The 25104-nt window shown below is 37.6% G+C and overlaps 1 protein-coding gene across 1 annotated transcript; it reads left to right on the top strand.

Moving 5' to 3' along the window:
* The first annotated feature begins 590 nt into the window (after positions 1–590).
* LOC104251116 (NEDD4-binding protein 2-like 2) lies at positions 591–25104 on the top strand. Its single transcript, XM_059822322.1, has 6 exons — positions 591–614; positions 3218–4650; positions 12341–12465; positions 17795–17883; positions 18240–18316; positions 24234–25104. Exons 2-6 carry the CDS (start codon positions 3218–3220, stop codon positions 24430–24432), a joined length of 1923 nt encoding a protein of 640 aa, XP_059678305.1. The 5' UTR covers positions 591–614; the 3' UTR covers positions 24433–25104.

The raw sequence follows: 25104 nt of genomic DNA, 5'->3' as shown, positions 1-25104 counted from the left end.
TACCGTATGTCTTAATACTGAGTTAGAGAAATAAGCTTGCCAATTTTACTGCAGCACAGCCAGCAGCCCCCGAAGCTGGGAAACCACGGAGATGGCCTGTGCCCTCACAAACGCAACACTTCCCCGCAGGCTGAGACAACCCCCAAAAGAGTTTAAATTAGCCTAAAACCCACTCCCCCGTGTTGGCTCAGGTCGTTTTCCTCCAAGGAGGGCGGAACGGGGTGTGTAAAAGGAAAACCTCACACGTCCCGCCGGAGCATTCGGTCCCCGCCCCTCACAGCCCCGGCACGCACCCGCAAGCGCGCGGACGCCTTCTCCCGGCCTATCCGTAACGTCTCCTTCCCACGCCTAACGGCCGCGCGCTCAGTGACGGGACGGGACGGGATGGGACGGCTCCCACCGGAGGGGGATGCTGGGAGTTGTAGTCCGACGCCCGGCCGGGCGAAACTACTAGTTCCATAACAGCTGGGGGTTGCGGGGGTGAAGGGGCAGAGGGAGGCGGCGCCATTTTGAGAGCGAAGGGTTGGCAGCGCTGCCCTCCCCTCCTCCCCCGCCTGCTGAGTGTACACTGCTTGCCGAGGCGGCGGAAGACAGGCGGGCGCCTCTGCCTTGAGGTTGGTCTCCTCACTCGCAAGTGGATAGGGCTTCTGTTCAGTGGGGTTGGGAAGGCGCTTCTCGCCGCCGCCGCCACCACCACCACCGCTGCCACCGACGTGTGGCGAAGGGGGACCGTGGCCGAGTGCTCGGGTCGCTGCGGCCGGGCGGGGAGGGGGACAGTGCGGGGCCGGTAGCGTTGGCGCACAGGAGCCGGCTGCTGAGGTCGTGGGACATCGGCGTCGGGCTGAGGGAAGTGTGTGTGGGGCGGGGAGGGGGGTGCGGAGGGAGGAAGCGGCTGACACACCTACCGAGGGCTGGGCTGGCGGCTCCTGGTAGCCGCGGCTTCGCCTCAGGCACCCCGCTCCCAGCGGCGGCCTTGCCGCCGCCATCCCGGTGCGGGAGCAGCGCCTGCTTCCCCCGGCTCTGAGGTGTGGCCTGCCTCTGTGTGAGGGACGCGGCCTACATGCTTTGCCGCCTCCGTACCCAGAAAAGGTGGTCACACAGGCAAAACCAAGCAATTCCCCCCACGCTTTTAAGTTCTGCCACATATGCCTTATTTTTCCATTTGGAAATTCATTGTACAGGTGGAGCTTAAGTCCATGAGTTACTTGGTTGAGAGTTCTGGATGTTTGGGAGGTTAGTTAAAGTGGTAATTTAGTGTTGCAACTGCCAACCAAGTGAATCACATATGCTTGCTCATGTTACAGCCAGTTCTTTAGCGAAATACGACAGCCTTATGCCTATCCCATTCAAGAGACAAGACTGTCACTTAGATTGCACTTTCTCAGTACATACTTGCTCTGTCCTCCCCAAGAATGCAGGTGGAGATGCTTTTGAATGCAACTTTTCTGTCCCAAAGGATAGTCAGAGAAAGTCTGTTAAAGATTAGTAAGAAAGCGTATTCCTGTGTGGGACGGTCACAGAGCAGCATCCTCCATCTTTAGAGATACAGTTGTGCAGCAAGTGTTCACATGCTCTCTGTTTTCATTCCACATCAGAATATGTGCTTTGCTTAAACAGCATCCCAGAAGACAGATGAGGACATAGAAGCTAATAAAGCAACTTTTTTATTCCAACCCTGTTTTTGAGTCAAGGTAGAGTAACATTTTTGTATAGATGGAGGACAGAGTCCGTGATTCATATGATGACATTCTCACTTTCTAAGTTACAAAAAAGAGGAACTGAGAAGCTGGAGGTATGCATAAAACATATATATCTTGAGAGGAGGAGAGACCATAGTACCCACAATGTTGTTCCACCAATTCTGAGTAAAAGGAATAGTTGCATTGCCATGTTTCTCCCCCTTCTGACATTACTGCTGCCTTCCAAGTAGTAAAGTCAAATGCAAACCGTAAAATCCTCTTGTTCTAGACATTTGGAGACTGAGGGTGGCAGAATTCTCTTCCTTTGGATAGTAGGTGAGAAAGTGCCCAGAGTAACACCTTTTCTTGTCAGTTTTGCAAGTGAACATGAGATGATAAATGTTACTTACAAATCTTCCCTTAATACTACCTGCAGATCCTTTTCAGATAAAGAAAAAAACTTATTTTCTTCTCCAGAATTAAGAGCATGTGACATTTTATTAATATTTACTGCTAGAAAATTGAAATGTTCACAGAAAGCAGTAGAATAAACCGTCTAGTAGGAAAAATACTTTCTTGCTTGGTACTGCATTTGGGTTTTTTTGGGGAGGATGGTTTGCTAAATAAACTGCTTGGCACTTGATTTATAATAAAATGACTGTTGCTTTTTATTGCATTCTATGTAGACCTCTGGAATACAAGGGAAAATCCAAGTAATTCTGACAGGTGGATAATGGCATGACTGCATGTCACGGTGGTCAGTGCCATCTTGCTTTTTTTTTAATTGCTCTCATCCCTCTGAATCTTTCTGAAGCTTATTAGCTCATTCTTAGATTGCAGTCTGTTTGAGGCAGGGATTGGTTTTTCGGTGTTTATTTTTATAAAACATGCAACCAAGTGGTCTTGCTCCCTAACAAAGGTCTTTAGTTGTTCAAAAACCAGAAACATAGTAACAGATTGCAGATTTCATTTTAAGTCTTATTTGACTAGTACCAAACTATAAATGCCATCCAGCATCTGTTTGATTGGTGTTAAATGAATTAGTTGAGTTCAGTTCGTGTCACAGAAAATAATCCTTATGATTGAAGTGTTTGCATTTTTGTTGGTCATATTAGTAGTGATGTCAGGCACCAGTTTGTGCTTTGGAAATTGGCACATATTTATGCTGTAAAAGAGATTTGTAATGCTTGGCAGATTAACATAGGTCAGTAGAGAACAGAGGTTGTTGATGTAATTAATTTTTCAAATATTCACATTTAAAAAGTGTGATTTGTAAATTGTTTAAGATCTATCATAAAATGTGATTGCTAGACTGGTACAACACTAATGTATTTCTTTGCTAAAGATGTGCAATAATGTGGCAATTTTGTTTAAACAAGACTTCCAGTAGCTGATGTCCGCTTTTCTTTTGGTTGAGTGCATTTTAGTTGTGACCGTGGAGGGTCTGAGGATCCATATCATAGGGCTGAATAACTTCTGCTTTTTTATACTTTACTTTGAAAATGTGCATGCTGATGATGTATTAATTTTTTTCTAAGATGCTCCATGCTGAAAGTAGAGTAAGGCTCTTGGAGTTTCAGGATGAAATCACAACTGAACCGTGTTCTAAAAAAATGAAGTCAACAGAAGGGGCTTATGAGAAACTCTTTGATGATGATAACCAAGGTATTCAAGAGGAAGTGGACACTGAGAGAACATCATATGATTTGATACCAGTGTGTGCCTCGGATAACCAAGGGCAACATAAAATGCAGAAGCTTACTGGTGTCTTGGGAACACTGAATGAAGTGCTCCCTGAATATAATGTAGCGCTTAGTCAGCCAATCGATTCAGAAACTCTGCAGAATGTAAATCCTCCATTTGCGTCAATAAATGACACTGAAGTTGAAGGAAAGAAAGACCCTTTTATTACAAATACTGTTGGTGAAGATAATATTAGAAATAGTAGCACATCATTCTCAGTAAATAGAAATGCATCAGATGAAGAGTTTTTTACAAGTAAAGAATTTATCGGACCAATTTACAAGCCTGCGGAAAGTAACAGACAGGACAAATCTGGCAGTTGCAATGAATGCAGAAGCACTGAGGGAGATGGGAATGAATTGCATGAAAACAGAGCTAAAAGAAAGGAGGCAAAGAAGGTGCAGACTATTTCTTCTGCTGTACCAGAAATAGATGATGAACTGGACCAGTTCTATAAAGAAATTCACCAGCTGGAAAATGAAAATTTAGATACTAATTTTCAGGAAAAAGAAACTGAAACTTCTCAAGAACAATACTCTCCATATAACTGTAGTCAAATCTCACAAGAGGGTTATCAATGCGTATTGTTGGGCAGCCCACAACCACTTTATGAGAATGGACAGTGTTTCTTTGGGGAAGAGAACAGTCAGAAGACAAGCAATGAGCAGCAGTTTGTCATGGAAACAAGTGGCTGGAAAACTGAAAATACCTTTAATGGACAAGTAGATTCTAAATACTGGAACTACTCAGTGGCTGAATTCAGACCTGCTTGGCAGCCAACAGAGTCTCTCATAGTACCTCAGGGGCCTTTTCCTCCTAGATTCAACCATCAGTCACATTTTCAGATACTTAATTCCCCACCACAAAAAACAAATGCTCTCCCTTCTCAGAATGGTGAACTTTCTTACAAAAATCATCATGGTTACCATGGAAATACTGATATCAACAGTCATGGTCCATTGCTTGATCAAAGTATGAACTATCCTGGTCATATTGATATCCATACTACTCAGGTCTTCAGAAATGGAAATAATGACCAGAATGGACTCCAAAATAATGGTTTCTGTGAAACCAGAGAAAAGTGTTGGAAGGATCCAAAAGCTGAAAATACAGAAGGAGTGCACAGCTTTTCTTCCTTGCAGATACCTGAAGAAAGATTCGGTTGTTCACAGAAGTTGCTCCTAATCTTAAGGGGCCTACCTGGTTCAGGGAAATCAACACTTTCTCGGTAAGTAAAGACTTAAAGCTTGGGAAGCTTATTCAAACAAAAATTTTTAAGAATTTTTTAAAAAATTATCTGTAAGCACTTGGCAAACTTTGGTATTTGTAAATTAGGCTATTAAAATACAGTAATTTTTACTTAATGAGGACGTATGACAGTAAATACTGAAAAAAAAATTGGGTTTTTTTGGTCTCCTTGAGAGTTTTGAACAGGAGCTGTTTTATGTTAAATTTAAAATGTTCTGTATCCATTAAATTGCATAATCTCTTACTCTGAAACTTTCAGGTGTACTAGTATGTCATGGTCTGCCTCTTTTTTAATTTTTAAATTCCTTTATTTAAAAAAATCTTCTGTCAAATCTAGCAGCATTAATTTGAACCAGAAGTACTATTTTATGCCCATGCAAAATTCTTCAAAGACCATTAGAAAAATTTTGCTACTCTGAAAATACTTAATTTGTTTTTAGTGTGTTGATGAAATTGAGCATAATCTCATTCCCTTTTTTTCATACTGTGGTCTGTCAACTTCTCTGTTTATTTGTGAACAACACACAAGAAAAGTATTGTTTTGCTTTAAAAATGTACCGGTTGAAGTCTGACAGGTTAAAAGCAAGTACCACCTCTAACTTGGATTTTAACTTTTTTTTTTTTTGCCTAGTTTAAAAAGCACAAAGTTGTCATAGAGCACAGACACTACCTGTGTTAAGTGAAAATGGGTTTCTCTTGCATAAAAAAAAAAGAAGTTACTATATCAGCACTTACTGATTGAGCTTCATCCAGAAACTGTACATTGCAAATGGGATGTCTTCTGTGGTTATCTTCTGTTGTATGCTAAGGGTCCTTTAGATAGATACAGGGATCATGTTCTTCCTTGTTTTATGTATGAAGAAGTAACCTTGCTGTTTGTTTTTTTCCCCTGATATTTAAATGGATACAGAGACTATGATCTCCATATCATAGGAAAAATAACTATTAGAAATTTCTAGCTTATATATTTGTATAATTTTAACTATAACATTTTTTAGTTACTGAGTGCTCTATTTTGCAAACCTGCATTTCTGAAGCTGCATGAGCCTGTGTGGCTATTATTACAATAATTTCTTTAATATATGAAAGCGACACAGAAAATAAAAAAAAAAACCCACCCTGTGGACAAAATCCTTTTTTTTAAGTATTATCTAATTCAGTGCAGGAATTGCATAATACTTAATGTGGAGATATCTAATAGAACAGAATATAATATTTTATTTTTCATGTTTTGTGTGCTGAATTGTCTTTGAGTCTTTCTCCAAATGTTATTCATATTATCTGAAAGATTCTAAATATCTTCAGGTTTTTATGAACACATATTCTTGCTTTTTTCATCTCTTGCTAGTAAGATCAATTACTAATTTAATTTAACAGATGGGAAAGTGGGCACGATGAGATTAAGGTCAAGAATAGTCACCAAATTTGTGTGCAGAATTTGAACTGTGTGGGACTTGTTCTTCAGTGTATTCAATTATGTGCAGTTTCGTATGTTCAACGCTTGGTTGTAATTGTTAATTCCCATTAAATCACATCTCAGGTACCTGGTGGTGGTGGTGAGGGAACCCAGAATTAATGTGAGGAAATTATATGTATTATTAATTAAGTCTTATTCTTAATCTAATTTGACTATGTTTGTGTGTGTAACATCATAGACTTCTGCAGTGTAGAGGTTGAGCAGCCTGTAGTTCCTTGGGTCCTTGTCTTTACTTGCCTTAAATATGAGCAAAACATTAGCGGTTTCCTGATCATTGGGGAGCTCCCCTCATCTCCTCTGTTTATTTCCTGCGTTCACCTGACCTAGACAATCCCAGCCTCCTGAGACTCATTCAAGTTCCTATATCTTTATCCATCTATTTCCAGTTTTGTTTTCCTGTTGCTATCTAATTATGGCTTTTGGTCTGTGCCTACTAGCTCCCCATCTGCTCCTAAATTCTAAGCTGATTTGTCATTTCCTTCTCCCTCGCTTTCTTCCCAGATCCATCTTGTCCGTGTTTCAGCCAGTGTTACTATCTCATTCCCAGCGTTATTGTACCAGTTTCTTCCTTGCGCCTCACTCTTTCCCTTGTCCCTATTTCCCAGCTCTGCTGCCAGTACCAAGTTGCTTGTTCCAGTGTTTGTACCACTATGCTTCCTGTGTCCTTACTTAGGGCCAATTTTGTTCCTTCTCTTGCCATTCTTAAGATTGTGTTGGGAGAAATGTGTTCTTACAATGCAGTATTGGTACTGAATCAGCTTCCTGCTGCTGCAAGAACGCTCTGTTCAGGAATGGCTTACTGCACTGAGAATCTGCATCTTCTGCTCTGCTTTGTACAAAAATGAGTACTTTTCACTGTTATTTTCTGTGCACGTGGCATTTTGAAGTCCTACAGCATGGTCAGATACGCAAAAAAATTTTGCAGGAAAAACAAATGCATGTACTTTGCCAGATTTCACTTCCTCAGTCCAAAGCTTCTCAGAGAAAAGCTTGGAATAACAAAACATGAGAAAAGTGCTGTATTTCTTCCTTGGTTTTGGAAGTTATTGACCATGTAGTAAGAAATTTTCTAAAACAATTTGGCCAGACAGATACCCAGCAGTGATATCTTTAGCCCAAGTAAAAAAAAGTCTGCTACAATTAGAAGTAGATGATAATGTGATCTTATAATGCTGGAGAAAGTTACAAGAAAACAGACTTGGATTTTTAGGATATATTGCTACTGAACTTGGAGGCAATTGCAATTTTCCATTCCTCCATAAACATCTGAACATGAATTTGAACAAAAAGGAGCTTAATAAGGTTGAAGGAACAAATATTGGTGTCATTTAAGAAGTACATTTTGAATTAAATCCATTGTCAGGAGTATATAAGATGGTTATCTTTATCTGGGTCCATTCTTCCTGAGAGCTCGATCTTCTCAATGGAAGATTTAAAGAGTTAGTATTTATAGCTGAATGTAGAAGTATGTATTTCTTGAAACAGTGTTACAAGCAATGCTTTTAAAGTAGCATTTACACAGATTAGTAATACTACAGATTTTAAAATTATATTTAGTTATTGTCTATTTTTTTCCCCGTCTGTGATATGTTAGCTATTTTAAGTAAGTGAATTATTAGAGATCTTCTTTATTATAAAATCATCCATCAAAGTAGGCTAACCAGGATGCAGGTTGGGGGACCATTTTAGCTTTGAAGAAAAATGAAAGCTGGATTTGTGTGTGTGTGTGTGCACGCGCATGCACCGGAAAAAGCGTGTATTGGTTTGCTGGCTAGTTAAAATGAATATTTTGGTTTCAAGATGAGTTTTGTACGTTGAGCTTATATCTTCTATTAGATCAGATAGCATGCCTGGGAAAAGTAGGTGAGCTGCTTTAATCTGCTTTAATTTCACTCTCCTACTATGTTCAAAGGTGGGTGTTCAGTTGCAGGGAAGGTTTAGGGTGAAAAAGCTGGATTACAACAGTTGGATAATACTGCTACTCATTTCAGGCGTCTGCACATATTGATGCTGACTGATCTGTAATTTGACTCTCTTATTAGAAATGTATGTATCTTACTTTTTGTCTTTCTCCATCTCTCAAAAGTAGAATATCATCTCTTTGTGGGTTTATATAGTAATGATGCTTTCTTTACATAGATGTGCTTTTTGTTGTTTCTGTTTCATAGTTCATGAGCCTGGGATAAATTTTATTTCCAAATACGTATTAGAAATATGTGAATTATTTCATATGACGTTGACAAGTATGTGGTTTAAATTTTACAAATTTAAATACTATGAATTCTGGAAGAGGTTATGGTCAGGCTTTTAAAATGTTGTGTTTATGATTTAATTTCACAATTTAGAAACAGGCTATGATCATTGCTGTAATAATTGAAGTTTCAGTTCATAAACTCATTACGTTGCGATAGCTTGTGTATGGTGTATAGGGTGAGGGTTCTGTTACTCTGGCCTCTTTGGTAGTCACTTTGCCTTCCCAAATTCTGTAGTTTTAGGATTATTCTTGCAAACATAGTTTACTGTATCAAATCTGTTATATCAGTTATATAGGTTCGTAAATAAATTGTGGTGTAGTCTGAACTTCAAGGAATAATAACAAAATATTTCAAGAATAAACTTTGATGGGTTTGCAAGATTCCCAAACCCTTGTCACTGTGTTTCTTTATTGCTACAACTAATGATGTTTGGAAGATACAACAGAAGAATTTGAGTAAGTGAATTGTTCTCCAAAACACTGAGCAGAGTCAGTTCCTAGAAATAACAATAAAAATGAATGCCCCATTAGTCCTATTAGTGTTGATTTATCAGTTCCTATATATTCCTACAGAAACCTGATGGTCAGGCTCCTAGGAGCTGTAGGGGTGTATCTATCTACTCTGCTAGTAGAAGAATCCCAGTTATTGTTTGCTATGTCTTTTATTAAGGCATATGGTCCTTACTCTAAGATGTGTCTATATACATTCAGCACACAAGAAGTGAGTGTGGAAGATGGCTCCAGTTTTTCTAGCATTATTATTCGGCAAATGTAGCATACCGTAAAGAAGAAAATTGGGCCATGTTGAAATCATGGCCAAGTAACCTAATGAATATAAATTCCTCTTAAATATTTTATACAAGAGAGGAATAGATATGAAAAAATGCTGTTGTGTGTGGTGTATGATTTACTGGTGCCATTTTATCTACTTAGAACAAAAATAGGCTTTGAATTCTTCCATGCTCTCCTAAACCAGTGTAATACACATCCTATTCACAGAATCACAGAATCACTATTGAAAGGCACAGGCTCTAACAAAAATAATTATTGAACAGTGTTCAAAAAAAGTGGCTGTACTTTTGGTGTATCATGCTCTGCTTTGTGAAATAGCATTGCTATTTATCCTGAGGTAACCATAATACTCTGGAAAAGGGAGAAAGAGCAAGAAGGAAAAACTAGCTTGTATGCAGCTTTCATGATGTTACTTGATGGTTACATTGTTAGTAGTTTCTTCTGGTCCTCAGTAATCTGAGGACAGATTGTTACAGATCTCTCTATTTTAGAAGCAAAAATGACCAACAACATAGTTGTGGGACAATAAATGTGTAGGAATGTAAGTTAATATGTAATACAGTGTCCCAGACTTTAAAGTATGATCCATAACAGGTCTGTTGTTGGTGACAGGTGGCAAAACATAGAAAATTCCTTGTGCAGGAATTAAACTTAAGTAGCTCTTCCTGCAGATATATATAGGAAAGCTTGGTAACTTAGAACTGATAGATATTTATTCCCCTACATTATTTGGGATTTGGCTAGTTTGGCTAGTTCTTTTCTGTTCCTGCCACCTCAGCAGTAGTGCATCCCACATACTGCTAGTTCAGTTTGGTTTTTGTAGCCTTTGGGTACATTGCCTATTTCTGAGCCAGAATAGTTGCCTAAATTTCCAAAGGACAGTGATATCTGAGTGTTGCAATGGGCTATAAATGCTCTGTGACACTAAGTGGCTGTTTTCTATTTTCAAATTTAAATATACTATAGAAAACAGAAATGGTCAAGCAGGTTTTGTAATCACACTTAGTCTGTAGATCATACTTTAAACACAATTGTACTGTTGCCTCAGTTTTACAAGGTTTTCCTTTAAACATCAGTTTCCAAGGACTTTCTGAAAGTAAAGCTTACATTTGGCAGAATGGGAATTGCTCATTGCGATGGATTAATGTGGATTTGATTTGACAGAGATTCTGATATTGTTGATCAACCAGCAGTTAACTATGCCCTGTAACTTTGCTGTAATCGGTTTCTCTGACTCACAGGTATTTGTTGGTGTGGCTGGGCAACATATAGGATAAATTTTAGTTAAATCCAAAAGTCAGCTCTATGATGCTTCTAGAAGTTTTGGCTGTGGCATTTCATGACAATATAAATACAGAATTCTAGAAAAGCTTAATGGATTTTTGTAGGATTCCTACATAATCCATTACAATAACTTCTGTAATTAACAAACATATTATCAGTAATATAAAATATTACAACACAGAGTGAAAACAAACATGTTAACAGTGAACATTGCAACTGCATCTCTCAGAGTTCCCCTTTTTACACTCATTGGCTTCCCCACAGTGTCTTTTATTGTTTGCTAAAGTATACTTAAATTTTCCCCGTAATCTTTAATGTTAGCTGTGCAAGAAGCAGAATGTAACGCAACTTATTCTGACCTACAAATGAAGTAAACTTCTAGCCAGTAAAATATATATGTTGCTTGGAAATGGCAGGCCTAAGAGACTGGGTAAATGTGAAATTTGCACTGCAGTCTTTTTCTCTTTTTTTGTCTTTATGGATTTTAATTTGAATCTCTGCATTTTATCCATTTGTTCACAAATTTGTTTTGCTTTGGTTTGCCTGTTTGTTTTCCACCCCCATAAAAATTCATAGTATTTTTGAGAGAATACTCTGTCAGATTTTGTTGAAATCAGTCTGTATGTTCAGAAGTCACCATGGAATGGCATTGCCTTAGGAAACTAAGCTAAAACACTCTAATCAGGTGGTTTAAGTGATTAGAGAAGTGATTGTTTTTCTCCTGATTTGAAATAATACATGCAGGGATAGTAAAACACATGGCTTTCCTATCACCCTTTTAGCACTAGAGTACGAATGATGGGGAAAAACAATATAAATCCCTGATAGAAACTGAGAAATGAAAAAATCCTATCTTAAATTTCTTGTCATCTATTAGAGTGAAACTACAGTTCTACAAGACGTGGTAACTCATGTAGCAGCTTACCGCAGCTCAACCAGGGGAGGTCTCCATTGATAGTTAGCCACTTTTAATGTATCACATTTTGGGGTCTTTTCTTAAGTAGGCTCAACTGCTAAAGCTTTGGAAAAGTAACCCAGGAAAAAAAAAAAAAAAAGAAAAAAAAAAACAAAGAGAAAAGGATTGCTTTCTTCTGAGTATGAATTCCAGTGGCTTATAGATACAGTGAGTGCCAGAGTTAATGAGAAAATAGAGGCAAATAAGACTGCTTCGCCAGAAGTGGGGGAGAAGACATAGAACTGGAATAGAAGAGTATAGGATCTTGAAGGAATATGAACACTCTTCTGTAATCCTGACTTTCATTAGTAGGACAATCTTGAAAGTTCATTGTGATCTTTTACTTTTTCCGGAAAATAGGGAAATTGCTGTAAACATCAGTAATTTTCTTTTGCTGTTTGTGTTCGACCCACGTCGTATGGGCAAGCAGCATGGGCAAAGGTCAGAAGAGGGCATGTTGAGAGTTTAAGGTGCTGAAAAAGGATTTAAACATCAAGTTCATTTGTCAGCTGCATCCAGGTTCCTCATGATCAGATTGGTTTCTAGAGAGAATTCCAAATGAGAATCCATATGGAAAACCTTAGTAAATACATTAAATTACTATGAGGTACTTAGAACTTACTGCAATATAACCATAACTTAGATGGATACAAACATCTCTTGGGGGTGGAGGAGAAGAAACAACAAATACAGAAATAGTAGAAAGGGGGGGAAATGTATTGCTTGAATTTGGATTAGAATTATTGGTAATACATATGAGTGTACCTTTACAAACCTGTTTGAAGTTTGCAAGAAGTTCAGAAATAGGGCACAGTTAAATTTATTTTACCTATATTTTTTTCTCTGACTTTTTTTTCTATCTGAAAAATAAAAGTTAAAATATTTTTGCATTTTCCTTTGTTTAACAGTATTCTGCTTGGTCAAAGTTGTGATGGCATTGTATTCAGCACCGATGATTATTTTCGTCAACAAGATGGATATACATACAATGCTGCTCAGCTTGGTGATGCCCATGACTGGAACCAGAAGAGAGGTTTGAATGCATAAGAGGAATCCTGTTAAATTATGTTTATATTTAGAAAATAGAACTATAGATAATGTGCATGTGTGTTAACAGTCTATAAGAAAAGGAGTATCTTTATAGTTTAGTATAGGGTATATAGAAGTATCTATTTAAAGTATTCTTTGTATTTTAATTAACGTGTATATACACATTAAATTTTGAACTTACAGAAGGTTCAGAGTTAAAAATAGAAAATATCTTTTCTTTGTGCTATGACCTGCTGATTTGTTATATTTGATACTCATATCTTGATGGTAGAGTTGAACCTTTTTAATGCTGGCAACAGCAGAGTATCCTACTTTTTCCAGTATCTTTCCTGATCTGAGGTTCATCCAAAATTTATGGAAGAGTTTTTCTAAGGAAGATTTTAGTTCACTTGTGTAGATTAACAGCTTTAATAAGTCATCTTTCTTAATACCTAGCAGTGTCCAAAGGTTGGGTTTAATTGGTAAGGAAGTAGATACCTGGGGTGAGAAGGGTAGCAGACAGATTCTTGCTCTTTCTATAGCAGATTTCTAAGAATCTCATTATCAGTTTGGTCTGCTCCAAGGAGTGGACAAACTGAACAAGTCCATTGCCTGTGCATGCAGATTACTCTCTGTGCTGCAGTGTCTCAAGCAGAAGCTTCCTTCCTGTAGAGAGGACTACTTCTTTGAATCAAAAGATACAGAGGGTCAAGGAAAAAAAAATACTCTCCCTTTTCCTACCCTCCTCTCCCTAATGCAAAATTTTATGATACATCAGGGAACATTTCTGTATGAACAATGAAGGAATTTTTTAGAGCAATCATTAGAATATCAGTTATAAAGAGCACTTTTGATGTTTGAGTGCAGCAATAGTAAATACTTTGAAGTTCCCAGTAGGAGCATAAGGAGCAGAAGAGTTGATAAGGTAGTAGTTTATAGATGAGAGGGCTCAACACTTCACAAATATAAGACCACCAAACAATTCTCACTTGATAATGGCTTCTGGCTGTTTCTGACTAGACCTTAAGATCTCTCTGGTTCTGTATCACTTAGTTACACAGTGGTTTTGATAACCAGAACAGTATATAATTTAGTTACTCAGTGATTTTGATAGCAAGAACAAGAACAGCTGTGCTGTGTTGCATATAACACCCTCACTGCAAAATATTTGCCAGAATAGCTTTGGCTTGAAGTTATACTCAATTCTTACCTCCTGTTTTGGCTAGATAGAGCTCTCTGACTTGAAGTACTTCAGAAGCTCTTGGTTTCATTTGTGTATGGATCTCTGAAATACATGAAATGAGAACTTCAGGGGAATGGTAATCCTGATAGTTGGGATTCTTGTCTGATGAGTAAGTCTAGGCTAAAGTTTCATATAGATTATATCAGCTGCATAAGTTATTTATGTATTTTCTAATATTCATATGACAACATATTTAGCTACAGCTTTATAAACCTCATGTCAGAATTATGGAGAAAGCAAAAATTTACTTTCTTCACATATGAGAAAATTATTCTGTTAAAATTATCCTCCCCCCATTTTTGGGGAGGGAGTGAATCTATACTATAGTAAGTATGACAAAAAAATAGTTACAAGTGAGACCCATTAGGGAAAAAATTAATTTATTTTAGGTGAACAGAATTTCAAACTCTCAAATGTTTATAAGACAGTGAATTACATACCCTTGATAGCAAAACACATACACATTTAATGTGAAGGTTGTAAGGTCAAGTGCACAAATATTAGGAAATACTAGAACTGTGACTTCAATTGTGAGGTCAGGGTCATTCTTACAGGGTTCTTCGCCCTTTAAGTTCACTTTTGTGGCTTTGCTAAGTGTCTCCTATTTTAGTTCATCCTGCCAATTCTACGGGAACTTTTGGCTGGCTTTGTGGTTTTAACATTGTTGACTTGACAGGTTGAGTTGGGGTTTGTCTGCTTTTTAAACTCTATTTTTGTTTGGTTTGGGTTTGACAGTGACTAATAAAATTAATTAATTAATTAGTAACTTTTTTACTTTTAAACAAAACTTTAAGGTATTATGTCAGCACACTTAGCACTTAGATCCATAGTTAAAACAAAACGGTAGAATATGTGAGTGAGTTATAGCTATCATATAATCTTTCTTCACAAGCTTTTGTAAATTAATGATGGTCCCATTATCTTCATTACGAAATTGGCTATTCTCTTGCTACCTTTATTCTCTTGCTACCAGTTTTCTTTGCTAGATCCCAGATTCAGAAAGATAATTTGTGCAAGGTTAATGAAGCCAGGGCAATATATATATATATATATTTTTTTTAATAGCTTTTTCCACTGATTGTTAGTGCTCTGTTGGAACATAATTCATCTTTGCTTTTTTCCTCCCTTCCATCTACACAGTTACTTCCCAGCCTGTTCATTTAATTTCTTCCTATTGTATGGATTGATTTCTGTCAAGATAAATCCCTAGTTCTCTCCAATAACTTAGGGTTTTTCTTCCTTCAGATCCCTACTTCATTCAGTGTACAGTTTGAGCAGTGTTCACTAAATGGGCAGGTATTCAACAGATGTATTTTTTTTAATCCTCACACTCATTGTGGATCTCGCTTTTCATTTAATGCATACTATTTTAAGTTTGTTTAATAGAACATTATTAATTCCCCTGGAAACTTTTTTGTATGAGTGTTATTTTAGTATTTTGAGCTTCAGATATTTCAGTTCTTTGATCTAGTTCATCATCTTTCCTGTGAACGCTAGTGGTATTGTATTCTGAATTTTTCATTGGCAAGCTAATGCACAGTTACTAAAAAGATCTTCCTATTTTGGATATCAAACTTAGCAATTTAGATATTTTCTTCAGGGTATGTAGTAGTAATTAAACTTCATATATTCAGAATAAATTTTCACTGTCTTCATATTCAGATGAGTTCATATCACTTCTGTGAATGGTACCTGTAACTTTTGCAATTGGGCAGCTAGAAAATGAAGAACATGCAAAGTAGTGGCCACTTGGAAAGAGGTGGGATGATGTTCAAGAACATTCACCAAAAGATGATCCTTCTCCCTTTGCAGTCATCCTGACTTACTCATTGTTTATCTCACAATTACTTCCAAAAAACCAAAAGGAATGCTTGGGTCATGATGATGATCAGATACGTACCCCCTGATTCAAATACAGAACAAGTGCATCACTTGTGCTGAAAAGGTAGGAGTATATAGGAGGAAATAGTGCACAAACATGTATTTAATCACAGTATGGTAATACACATATGCTGTAACTACTACACACCCAGCCTTAATTCAGGTATTTCCTAAGGTTCAGAGTTTTGCTTTGTGACCATAATGTTGTTTTGGGTTTTTTTTGCTTTTGCGCCCTTTCTGTGTCTTTTAAAAGAAGGACTGAATCCTTGTTCTTTTCCTTCAGGAATTTTGAAATGTGAAATTCTTGATGTGTTTGTGGCTCACATTGCTAGTACTGCTTAGAACTAACTAAATATTTTTTTCTTGGCTTCAATGTGTAGCATCAGAGCAATTGATTTTTAATTTTTTTAATGGAATTCATCTTCATAATGCTTCTGTAAAATAGATAAGGAATTATTGTTATGTTTTTACTGATTAACTGAGGCACGAAGAAGCTGAGGAATAGATTTTTTAAAAACCTTACTTTCAATTGTAAGATGCTTTAGAGTAGTTGTAGGAGGAGTTGAGGAATCTTCTTCATGAATCTGATAATCAGTCATAAATTGGAAATCTGCTTCTCCATCTGCCTTAGTTTGATGCTGCAGTAAGAACCTCATTTACTGATTCATGCACAAAGTAGTTCTTTTCTAAAGATACAAAAGTTGTGTCCCTTTCTGCAAAGAATGGCAGAGGTCTTGCTTTCAAAATAAAAAGGTGACAGAAGTTAAAACAATGAAAATTAAGGTAGCCCATTTGTCCCCAAAGTGGGATACTCAAGTACCTTCTCTAGTTACTCTCCTCTGCAGGAGTTCCTTCCGAACTTCTGGTAAGAATAGTTTAACTGCTGTCCTGCTTTGTATAAAATGGAAGGAGATATCAAGCTGATGAGGGTATAGAACTTGAGTTTTTCAATTCCTTGGGTAAGTGTCCTGTGTAGCATTCCGTAGAAGCTGAATGTGATAGTCATGCTCTCTAGATGTGCTCAAAATGGTTGAGATTTGATGATCATGGTTGGACTTGATGATCTTGCAGGTATTTTCCAACCTTTGTGATTCTGTGAAAAAAAAGTAGTTGTGTTTTTTTCAGGGACAAATGGTAGTGTGATTTAGGAGTCCTCTAAGAATGCTTTCTGCACTAACTGTGTAAGAGATTTAGAAGAATGCCTGATCTCAAGATCAAAGTTAGGTTTAGGCATAAGATAGATGCTTAATTAATTTATCAAGACTAAAGCAGTCTTGGGCTTACAAAGTGATACCATTTTAGGTATCAGGGTAACGTTAAAATGTTTTCTCTGCTGTGGAGCTGATGAATCTCAGGTAGCCAACAGATTTGCATGTTTTGTCCCCTAAACTCCTCCAACCAATCTCAGTTCTGCACTGTAATCTCTAGGATGCTTCTGCTGGGTTAGAAGCAGTATACTCTTGCTGGTCCAAAGCTAAAAGCATGCTACTGCGTAAGTGTCCTGCCAAACAAATGGCATCATGGCTGTGCTCTGTCTGTCTTTCCATCATTAAAGATACTAATTTGGATGTGCCTTCTGACCAGTTGCGGTTTTGTAGAACTTGGAAGCAGCTTATTATTCCTGAAGCTTCTGCCTTCTTTTGGATTTGGTAGAAATTTGCCAGTGAGTTCAAACATTATTCGAGCAGAGACAGCATGGTTGTAAATTTATTTTTTTCAATAGACCTCAGAAATATTTCAGATATGTGATGTCTTTCTGTGAAATCACCTATTTCTTGGCATTTTGTTGGAGAAGAACTGCAGTACCTAACCATAGGTCTCAGTTATGAATGCACCATGTGTTATTCAGCAGGGCTGGTAAAGCTGGAACCGGGATATAGTTTCATGCCAGCATTTCTATACTCAGCAGGCCACAGACTTTGAGCAGTTCTGTTGTGTTGCTTTGACTTGTACACTTCCCATTTACCCTTTGCATCAATTCACTACCACCTTTTTTTTTTTTATGCCCTTCACTTAATTTTTCTTACCTTCTTCCTTCGACTTTATTCCTGTCTCTACCTTTCTTTCAGTGCTTTCATTCCTTTTCTTAGAATAGCGTGTTCCAGTCAGACTAGATTAGTGCAAAAACCATCTGGAACAGTTTATTTACATTTACCATTTTATTTGAGTTACATAGTTGTTTATTAACTTGCACTATTTTTCATTGCAGCAAAGCAAGCAATGGAGCAGGGAAAATCTCCAGTTATAATAGACAACACTAATACTCAAGCCTGGGAAATGAAGCCATATGTAGAAGTGGTAGGTTTTGTTGTGTGATTATATCATCTGTTATAGCTTTGCAAACTTACCTTCACATGTGGTAAGTTGGTCTGTTTTGTCCAGAAACATTTTCCTTACTCAAGTTTCTAAAGAGAGACTGTTTATTGATACGATCAGTAATTGGTATGGCAATAGTTCAGACCAGTTTAAGGATTGAATTGATCTAATCTGCTTAGCCTGGAAGCAAAGCTAAGACGGATTGGGGGTAAGTGAAATTCAGCATGCTATCACCACAGAGTTAACTACATCTGCTTATTATACTGGTCTATAAACTTTTTGTGACATTTTATGTAATAATGATACATATATCACACATTTTTCTTTGCTTGCTGCAGGCTCTAGAAAAGGGATACAGAGTGGAGTTCCATGAGCCAGATACTTGGTGGAAGTTTGATCCTGAAGAATTAGAAAAGTAAGGTTTATATTCCAGAAATCATTGTACTTATATATAGAGATAGATAGACAGACAGATAAATATGCATACATAAATATGCATGCAGTACATTATATTTTATTCAGTATCATATTTTTTAAATACCTAACTACTAGTATAAAACGTATTTTATTTAAATAGGCATTTTAAGATATACCTTTAAATGGAAGTGTTATGGATAAACAAACAGACAAATAAATAGAGGTCCTGTCTTGTTGGCCCAAAAAGTCAATATTAAAATTTTGTTGGACATACATGAGTAGAAAAATGATTGACCCCTGTAAGAATTGCTGCTATTATAATGAATAATTATTCTGAGAAATTCATTGCTACAGAACGCTGACGGCAAGAAATAGGTAGAACACCAAAAGAAATTATGCATTTTCCAAGGAGTGCATCAATATAAGTGCTTTGTTTTGTCTACTTTTATAGATGTCTTAGTGTCAAAGAACAACAGTCCTTTACTAATCAGTAGAGGTTTAAAAGAAAGCTCCTATTTTACATTGTTCTGTTGCAAGATTCTGTTAAATTGTCCCCAGTCTTCAGAGGATCTCACTTAGAGTACTGTTGGACATAGGTCATTGGACTTCTGGGTTGTGAGGAAGCCTGGGAATCTGCTTATTATTCCTGGTTAATGTCTCATTTGTCTCAGATGTATCTGCTTTAGGAATCTATGAAGTATCAAACCAACTTAGGGATATTTCATTGTTTGAAATGTAATGTAGTATTTTCATGCTTGATCGCAAAGTGTTCTTTCACTGATTGTCATTTTATATGCTTCCAACTGACTTGGCTTATAATTGTTTCAGCTTTGTAAAGTAGCCCCTACAATGCACAAAGTATGCGTGTATAATACTTACATTACTGACTTGGACTTTATTGTGTTTATAAATCTTTTGAAGTTTTCACCTTTTGCTCCTAAGGTACCACTAACTTACTTTTAGAGATGGAGTCCTCTCTCTGTAGGATGATTTCTAATAAGTTTTTCTAGTTTGGGGTGCAGCACAGCCAAGTTAGGAAGTTGTCTTAGTAATCAGACATTTCTAAGATGTTCAGTGTGCGATTTCCATTACATAAGACAGACTGATTTTCCAGGAAAATTCATGTTTTCACATGGTCTTAACAGGTAACAGGATAAACAAACATGAAGTGTTGTTACTGTTGAATTTTATTGTCCAATCATTAATTGTACGAGTAAGGTTTATATCTTGCCCAAAACCAAAGGAAAACCCTTGAACTGTGAAGTGCTGCTACCAGTTCTTAGGAGCTTCCTAGAAATGTTTTAGCTGCTCCAGTTGCTTTAAATATTTGAAGAGAGGCCCATTGTCTGGAAACTTTCTTTTTTGAGACTTTAGGAAAGGTGGTGATGTGAGGTTTCATTTTGGTTTTCAGTTGCTTGGGGAGAGGGCTCAATTTTTAAGGTTGGGTGGGTTTTTTTTCCATATTCATGTGTTTGGGAAGTAGATAATAATAGAGATGTTATTGTAGTTTTGGGATTCCCGTTACGAATTTTGAGCTCAACATTTTGTGCAGTACCTGAGCAAATACTATGCTAATAATAAATTTGGGTAATTTTATTATTTGTCTGGAGTCGTACATTCTAATTCCCTCCTAAACGGGATCACTTAAGACTCTGTTTCTGGTAGTTGGAATAGGGGATCAGGCCCAGCTGACACAGGTTTGTGAAAGGCAGGTCCTGCTTGACCAACCTGATCTCCTTCTATGACCAGGTGACCCACCTAGTGGATGAGGGAAAGGCTGTGGATGTTGTCTACCTGGACTTCAGTAAAGCCTTTGACACTTCCCATGGCATTCTCCTGGAGAAACTGGCAGCTCCTGGCTTAGACAGGTGTACTCTTCGCTGGGTAAAAAACTGGCTGGACAGTTGAGCCCAGAGATTTGTGGTGAATGGAGTTAAATCCAGTTGGCGGCTGGTCACAAGTGGTGTCCCCCAGGGCTCAGTTTTGGGGCCAGTCTTGTTTAATATATTTATCGATGATCTAGATGAGGGGATCAAGTGCTCCCTCAGCAAGTTTGCAGATGACACCAAGTTGGGTGGGAGTGTTGATCTGCTCAAGGGTAGGAAGACTCTGCAGAGGGATCTGGACAGGCTGGATGGATGGGCCGAGGCCAATTGGATGAGGTTCAACAAGGCCAAGTGCCAGGTCCTGCACTTGGGTCACAACAACCCCATGCAATGCTACAGGCTTGGGGACGAGTGGCTGGAAAGCTGCCTGGTGGAAAAGGACCTGGGGCTGCTGGCTGACAGCCGGCTGAAGATGAGCCAGCAGTGTGCCCAGGTGGCCAAGAAGGCCAATTGTATCAGAAATAGTGTGGCCAGCAGGAGTGATGAAGTGATCGTGCCCCTGTACTCGGTGCTGGTGAGGCCGCACCTCGAATCCTGTGTTCAGTTTTGGGACCCTCACTACAAGAAGGACATTGAGGTGCTGCAGCATGTCCAGAGAAGGGCAATGAAGCTGGTGAGGGGTCTGGAGCACAAGTCTTATGAGGAGCAGCTGAGGGAACCGGGGTTGTTTAGCCTGGAGAAGAGGAGGCTCTGGGGAGACGTTATTACCCTCTACAGTTACCTGAAAGGGATTTGTGGTGAGGTGGGTGCTGGTCTCTTCTTCCATGTAACTAGTGATAGAACAAGAGGAAGTGGCCTCAAGTTGCGCCAGGGGAGGTTTAGGCTAGATATTAGGAAAAATTTCTTTACTGAGAGAGTGGTGAAGCATTGGAACAGGCTGACCAGGAAGGTGGTGGAGTCACCATCACTGGAGGCCTTCAAAAACTGTGTAGACGTGGCACTGCGGGACATGGTTTAGTGGGCATGGTGGTGTTGGGTTGATGGTTGGACTTGATGATCTTGCAGGTCTTTTCCAACCTTAGTGATTCTGTGATTCTGTGAAAAAATGCACTACCTCCTACTTCAGTTAGCAAAAGACTTTCCTTATATTTTGGATACATGCTCCTCGTTTATTTGGTTTTAGTGGTGCTGTCTAAATTGTTAGTAACTTTTATCAAGTGATATAATATGTCGATATTCTAGAAGTCTGGTGCATTTCTAGATACTATTTTTATAGGGTTGTTTCTGCCACCACTTAGTGTGTTTGAGAAATCTGTGAGAAGGCTCTCTGGGTCAACACTGGGTGAATTCTTGATGTCAAGAACATGACAGATGTTTTAGTGTGGAATAGGTGTCAGTGTCTCTTTCTTCTGGTGTGCCTGTGAGGTACAAATTATCTTTAGAGTCACTCATCAGTGATTTTGCTCTTAGTTTAGTTTTGTGCACGTTTTTCTGTGAAAACATCTTGACTCCACAGACGTATGTCTTGCAGTAGTGCTCAAGACTTCTTGCATAGCATTTAGTCCTTTATATAAAGGATTTTGTACTTTGGTACCATTTTTAGGAAATCTTGAAAACTGCAAGCGAGAGAACAAATGAGTGGCAAAATCACTGGTAGAAGAGATTGGGTTTTTTATTATTATTATTTTCTTTTTTTAAGTGTTTAATTAGTGTTGGATGAAGAAATTACCCCGTCATGTTTGTATGCTTTCTGAGTAGCTGATCAGTTGGGAACTAGAATTTTTTTTTTTAAAAGTATACATTTGAGCCGAGCTTTTGGGGAATAACAGGTATCCTGTGTATAATCTGTATTTTGGGATGGATGTTGTTTTAGTTTAAAAAAAGTTACCTGGTGTGTAACTTCACACAAAAGTGAAATGCAAGCATGTTTAATATAATCCTTTTTCCTTCAGTATGATCATAAAACTGCAATTTGGTATTGGCAGGATTACTTTGCCAGTATATTGGTATGGAAGATTCTTCTAGTGTAGAAGCATTTAATAGTGACAGAACTTTGCTTTTATCAATAGATTCTGTGTTCCTCCAAGCAAAACCAGCTTTCAAAGCATAACTATCTGTTAGGAGCTTTTGCTGGTATGTCTGTATTCGTTAAAGACAGATGGCTTTATGCTCTTTCAGAGTAGTCAAACCGCCAAAGGATGACTGAAGACATGCCTGAAGAGGAGAGTCCAGTATTAAATCACACTGTACAGCAGATTTGCTTCCTTTTTTTAATTAATTTCTATGCTTGATGTGATTTTGCTGTTGGCGATTTTATTATGCTGCCTTTTTGTTTAAGGAAAATTATTTGGTCATTTATGAAGTGATTATACACAAGTCCATTCAATTGTGGATGAGTGTGCACTTTATGCCTAGAGCGCTTGAGCTGTAATCTTTTTCTAGGAGTACTAAGATATGGAAAATCTTGAATAACTTTGTGTTTCCACCATTTGGCATAAAAGGACTCAGACTTCCTTTTCTCAGTTTTTTTCTGTCATGAGAGTCAAGTGCTTTATAGAATCCCCATATTTCTAGGGGATTGGCTTTTTTCTCTACCATTAACCTTGTTCATATTCATGAATAAAATCAATACTGCTAAGACTTGTTAACTGATAAGTTCAACATGCTGCTGCTCCTGGACTTCTTTAGCAGAATGTGGAAATTAGTAGCATTTAAACAATGAGCCGCTTGTGATGATCACTCTAGCTTCTGATGTTGTCTCAGGGAAGAGTGTCTATGAGAGAAACACTCTACCTGAGCCTTTTCTTCCCAGAAAGCTGATAAAATACACCTTAAGGAGCCAGCATAATTCTGAACACTTCTGAGGTCACCAATTCTTCTTCCATTCTGAATGTGAAACTAGTGTGGTACCTCCAATATACTTTGAACCCTCGTCAACTTGATATGTACTTCTTTGTTGTAATAATATGCCTTAACTCGGGGGGGGGCAGGGGGAGGAAATCACTCTTTGAAAATTTTTCTGTATACAGTATCCTCTTTCCAGTATAGCCTGTTTGTTCCCAGTATTGATTTCTCCTCTACAGAACTGAGCAAGTTGGTAAGGAGGCCCATGCCTCTTCTGTCCCTGGCAGAAAGCACAAAGGTGCAGGCATATATTCCCTATTGGCATGACTTGGAAATAACTCAGCTTGGACAAGGTTTCTTGGTGATAAGAATATATTGGGTTATGATAAATGCTTGTCTACACTATTGAAATGTTTTGTTTATGTTTGTTCTTCTAGATTTAGTTCTGTTACAGAGCTGGCAATTCTCTGACATGCAGTTTATACATGTGCCTCATAGTTTTCTTTTTGGCAGACTGAAATTTTCTGCTCACTTTTTAAGATCCTATTCCATAGATACTAAGGAGACAGATACATTCTAATGTAATGTCTAATGTCTCAGGTACTTAATAGGCCAAGTTGTCACTGAAAGTAGCTGTTCATTAAACACTGCAAGAATAGGACACTTTTCGCCTCTCTTCCCTTATGTGTGTTTTGGTACATTTCTAAATTTACAGCAAGTATCAGTAAAAGCTAGTAGATAAAGGTATGATGAGCATGCTGTTCTGGTTCAAAAGTAAAATTGCTCCTTATTTTATGTGGAGATATATTGATGAGAAAATATTCTGTCCTTAAGTCTCGAAACCATGTAGTTTCATCTTTTTTATGCTAGTTTGAACATTGTTTTCATAAGTAGTAGTCTATAATATTATTAATCCCTTTACTCATTAGCTAATATACCATGTAAAATCTGATAAATAAATAGAAAGCAAAGATTATTTAGGTAATCCTGGTGAATAACATCACATTTCTGTATGAAATGAAGAAGAATGACTGTATTGTTTTCTGTTATTTAATATATGGAGTGGTAAATTGTTAAAATAAATCTTAATACGAGTTGAATAGTGAGAGAATGAGAATACAGTGTAATAAAAGTGAAATTTCAAATATGAAAACCAAGAAAAATTATGAGATCAGAGGTTTTTTTCTTAAAGACTGTAAACATATAAACATATGAGACAATTTATTTAAATTTTTATTTTTGTAGGAGGAATAAACATGGGGTCACTCGTGAGAAGATTGCTCAGATGTTGGAACGATATGAATATCAAATATCCATACCTATTGTCATGAATTCAGTGGTACCTTCACACAAAAACACTCAAAGGCCACCTCTGCAGCGAAGACATAGGTGGGGAGGCAATACAGACTCATGGGATTCTTTCAGTATTTCCAGTAGCCGATAACACAGTTGCAGTCAGTTAATAAAAATATGTTATTTGCCCTTCTAAAATACGTCATCACCTCCAATAAAATAGTGGATCTTCTGTATTTTAAATAGGCCTATTTCAAGACCATTTTCTTCTGGAGGTTGTTCCTTTCACGGGCTTGCATGTAAATAAAATTGTACATTAAATGTTTTTTAAAACTATATTTATTACAGTTGTAATAACTTTGATTTTAGTAAAATATAGTGACATATAGCAGAGTCTTCCTTCATAAACCTAAGACAATGATGTTGTCATATATCAAGTAACTGTTGAGCAGTTTTTTTAAAGAAGAGGTCATATTAGATATCTTCTAAAAGAGAATTAAAGCCCCAGAAGTAATAACCAATTTTAATGATTGCCATTTAGTCTCCTTATCTTTTATGAGATTTTTTTTTAAAACAATGATGTCCTGGATTGTCCTTTTGTTCTATTTGGCATGTATTGCCAATTGGCAAAATTTGGACATGTATTTTCTGGTTTTGGTTGTGTTTTTTGGTGGTGGGCTTTTTTTTGTCTCAGAACATCTGGTTGCTGAAGCAACATTCTGCCAATACAGTATTCACCAGCTTTAAACTGTGTAACCTGAATTATTTTTTTATTTGTCCTCAGTGGTAGTATATAAACTATGATGGTGACTGCACACTACCG

This window comes from Gavia stellata, chromosome 1 (genome assembly GCF_030936135.1).
Source record: "Gavia stellata isolate bGavSte3 chromosome 1, bGavSte3.hap2, whole genome shotgun sequence".
Lineage (NCBI taxonomy): Eukaryota > Metazoa > Chordata > Aves > Gaviiformes > Gaviidae > Gavia > Gavia stellata.
Note: the sequence above shows the minus strand (reverse complement) of the source record. Positions and strands in the feature narration are given on the sequence as shown.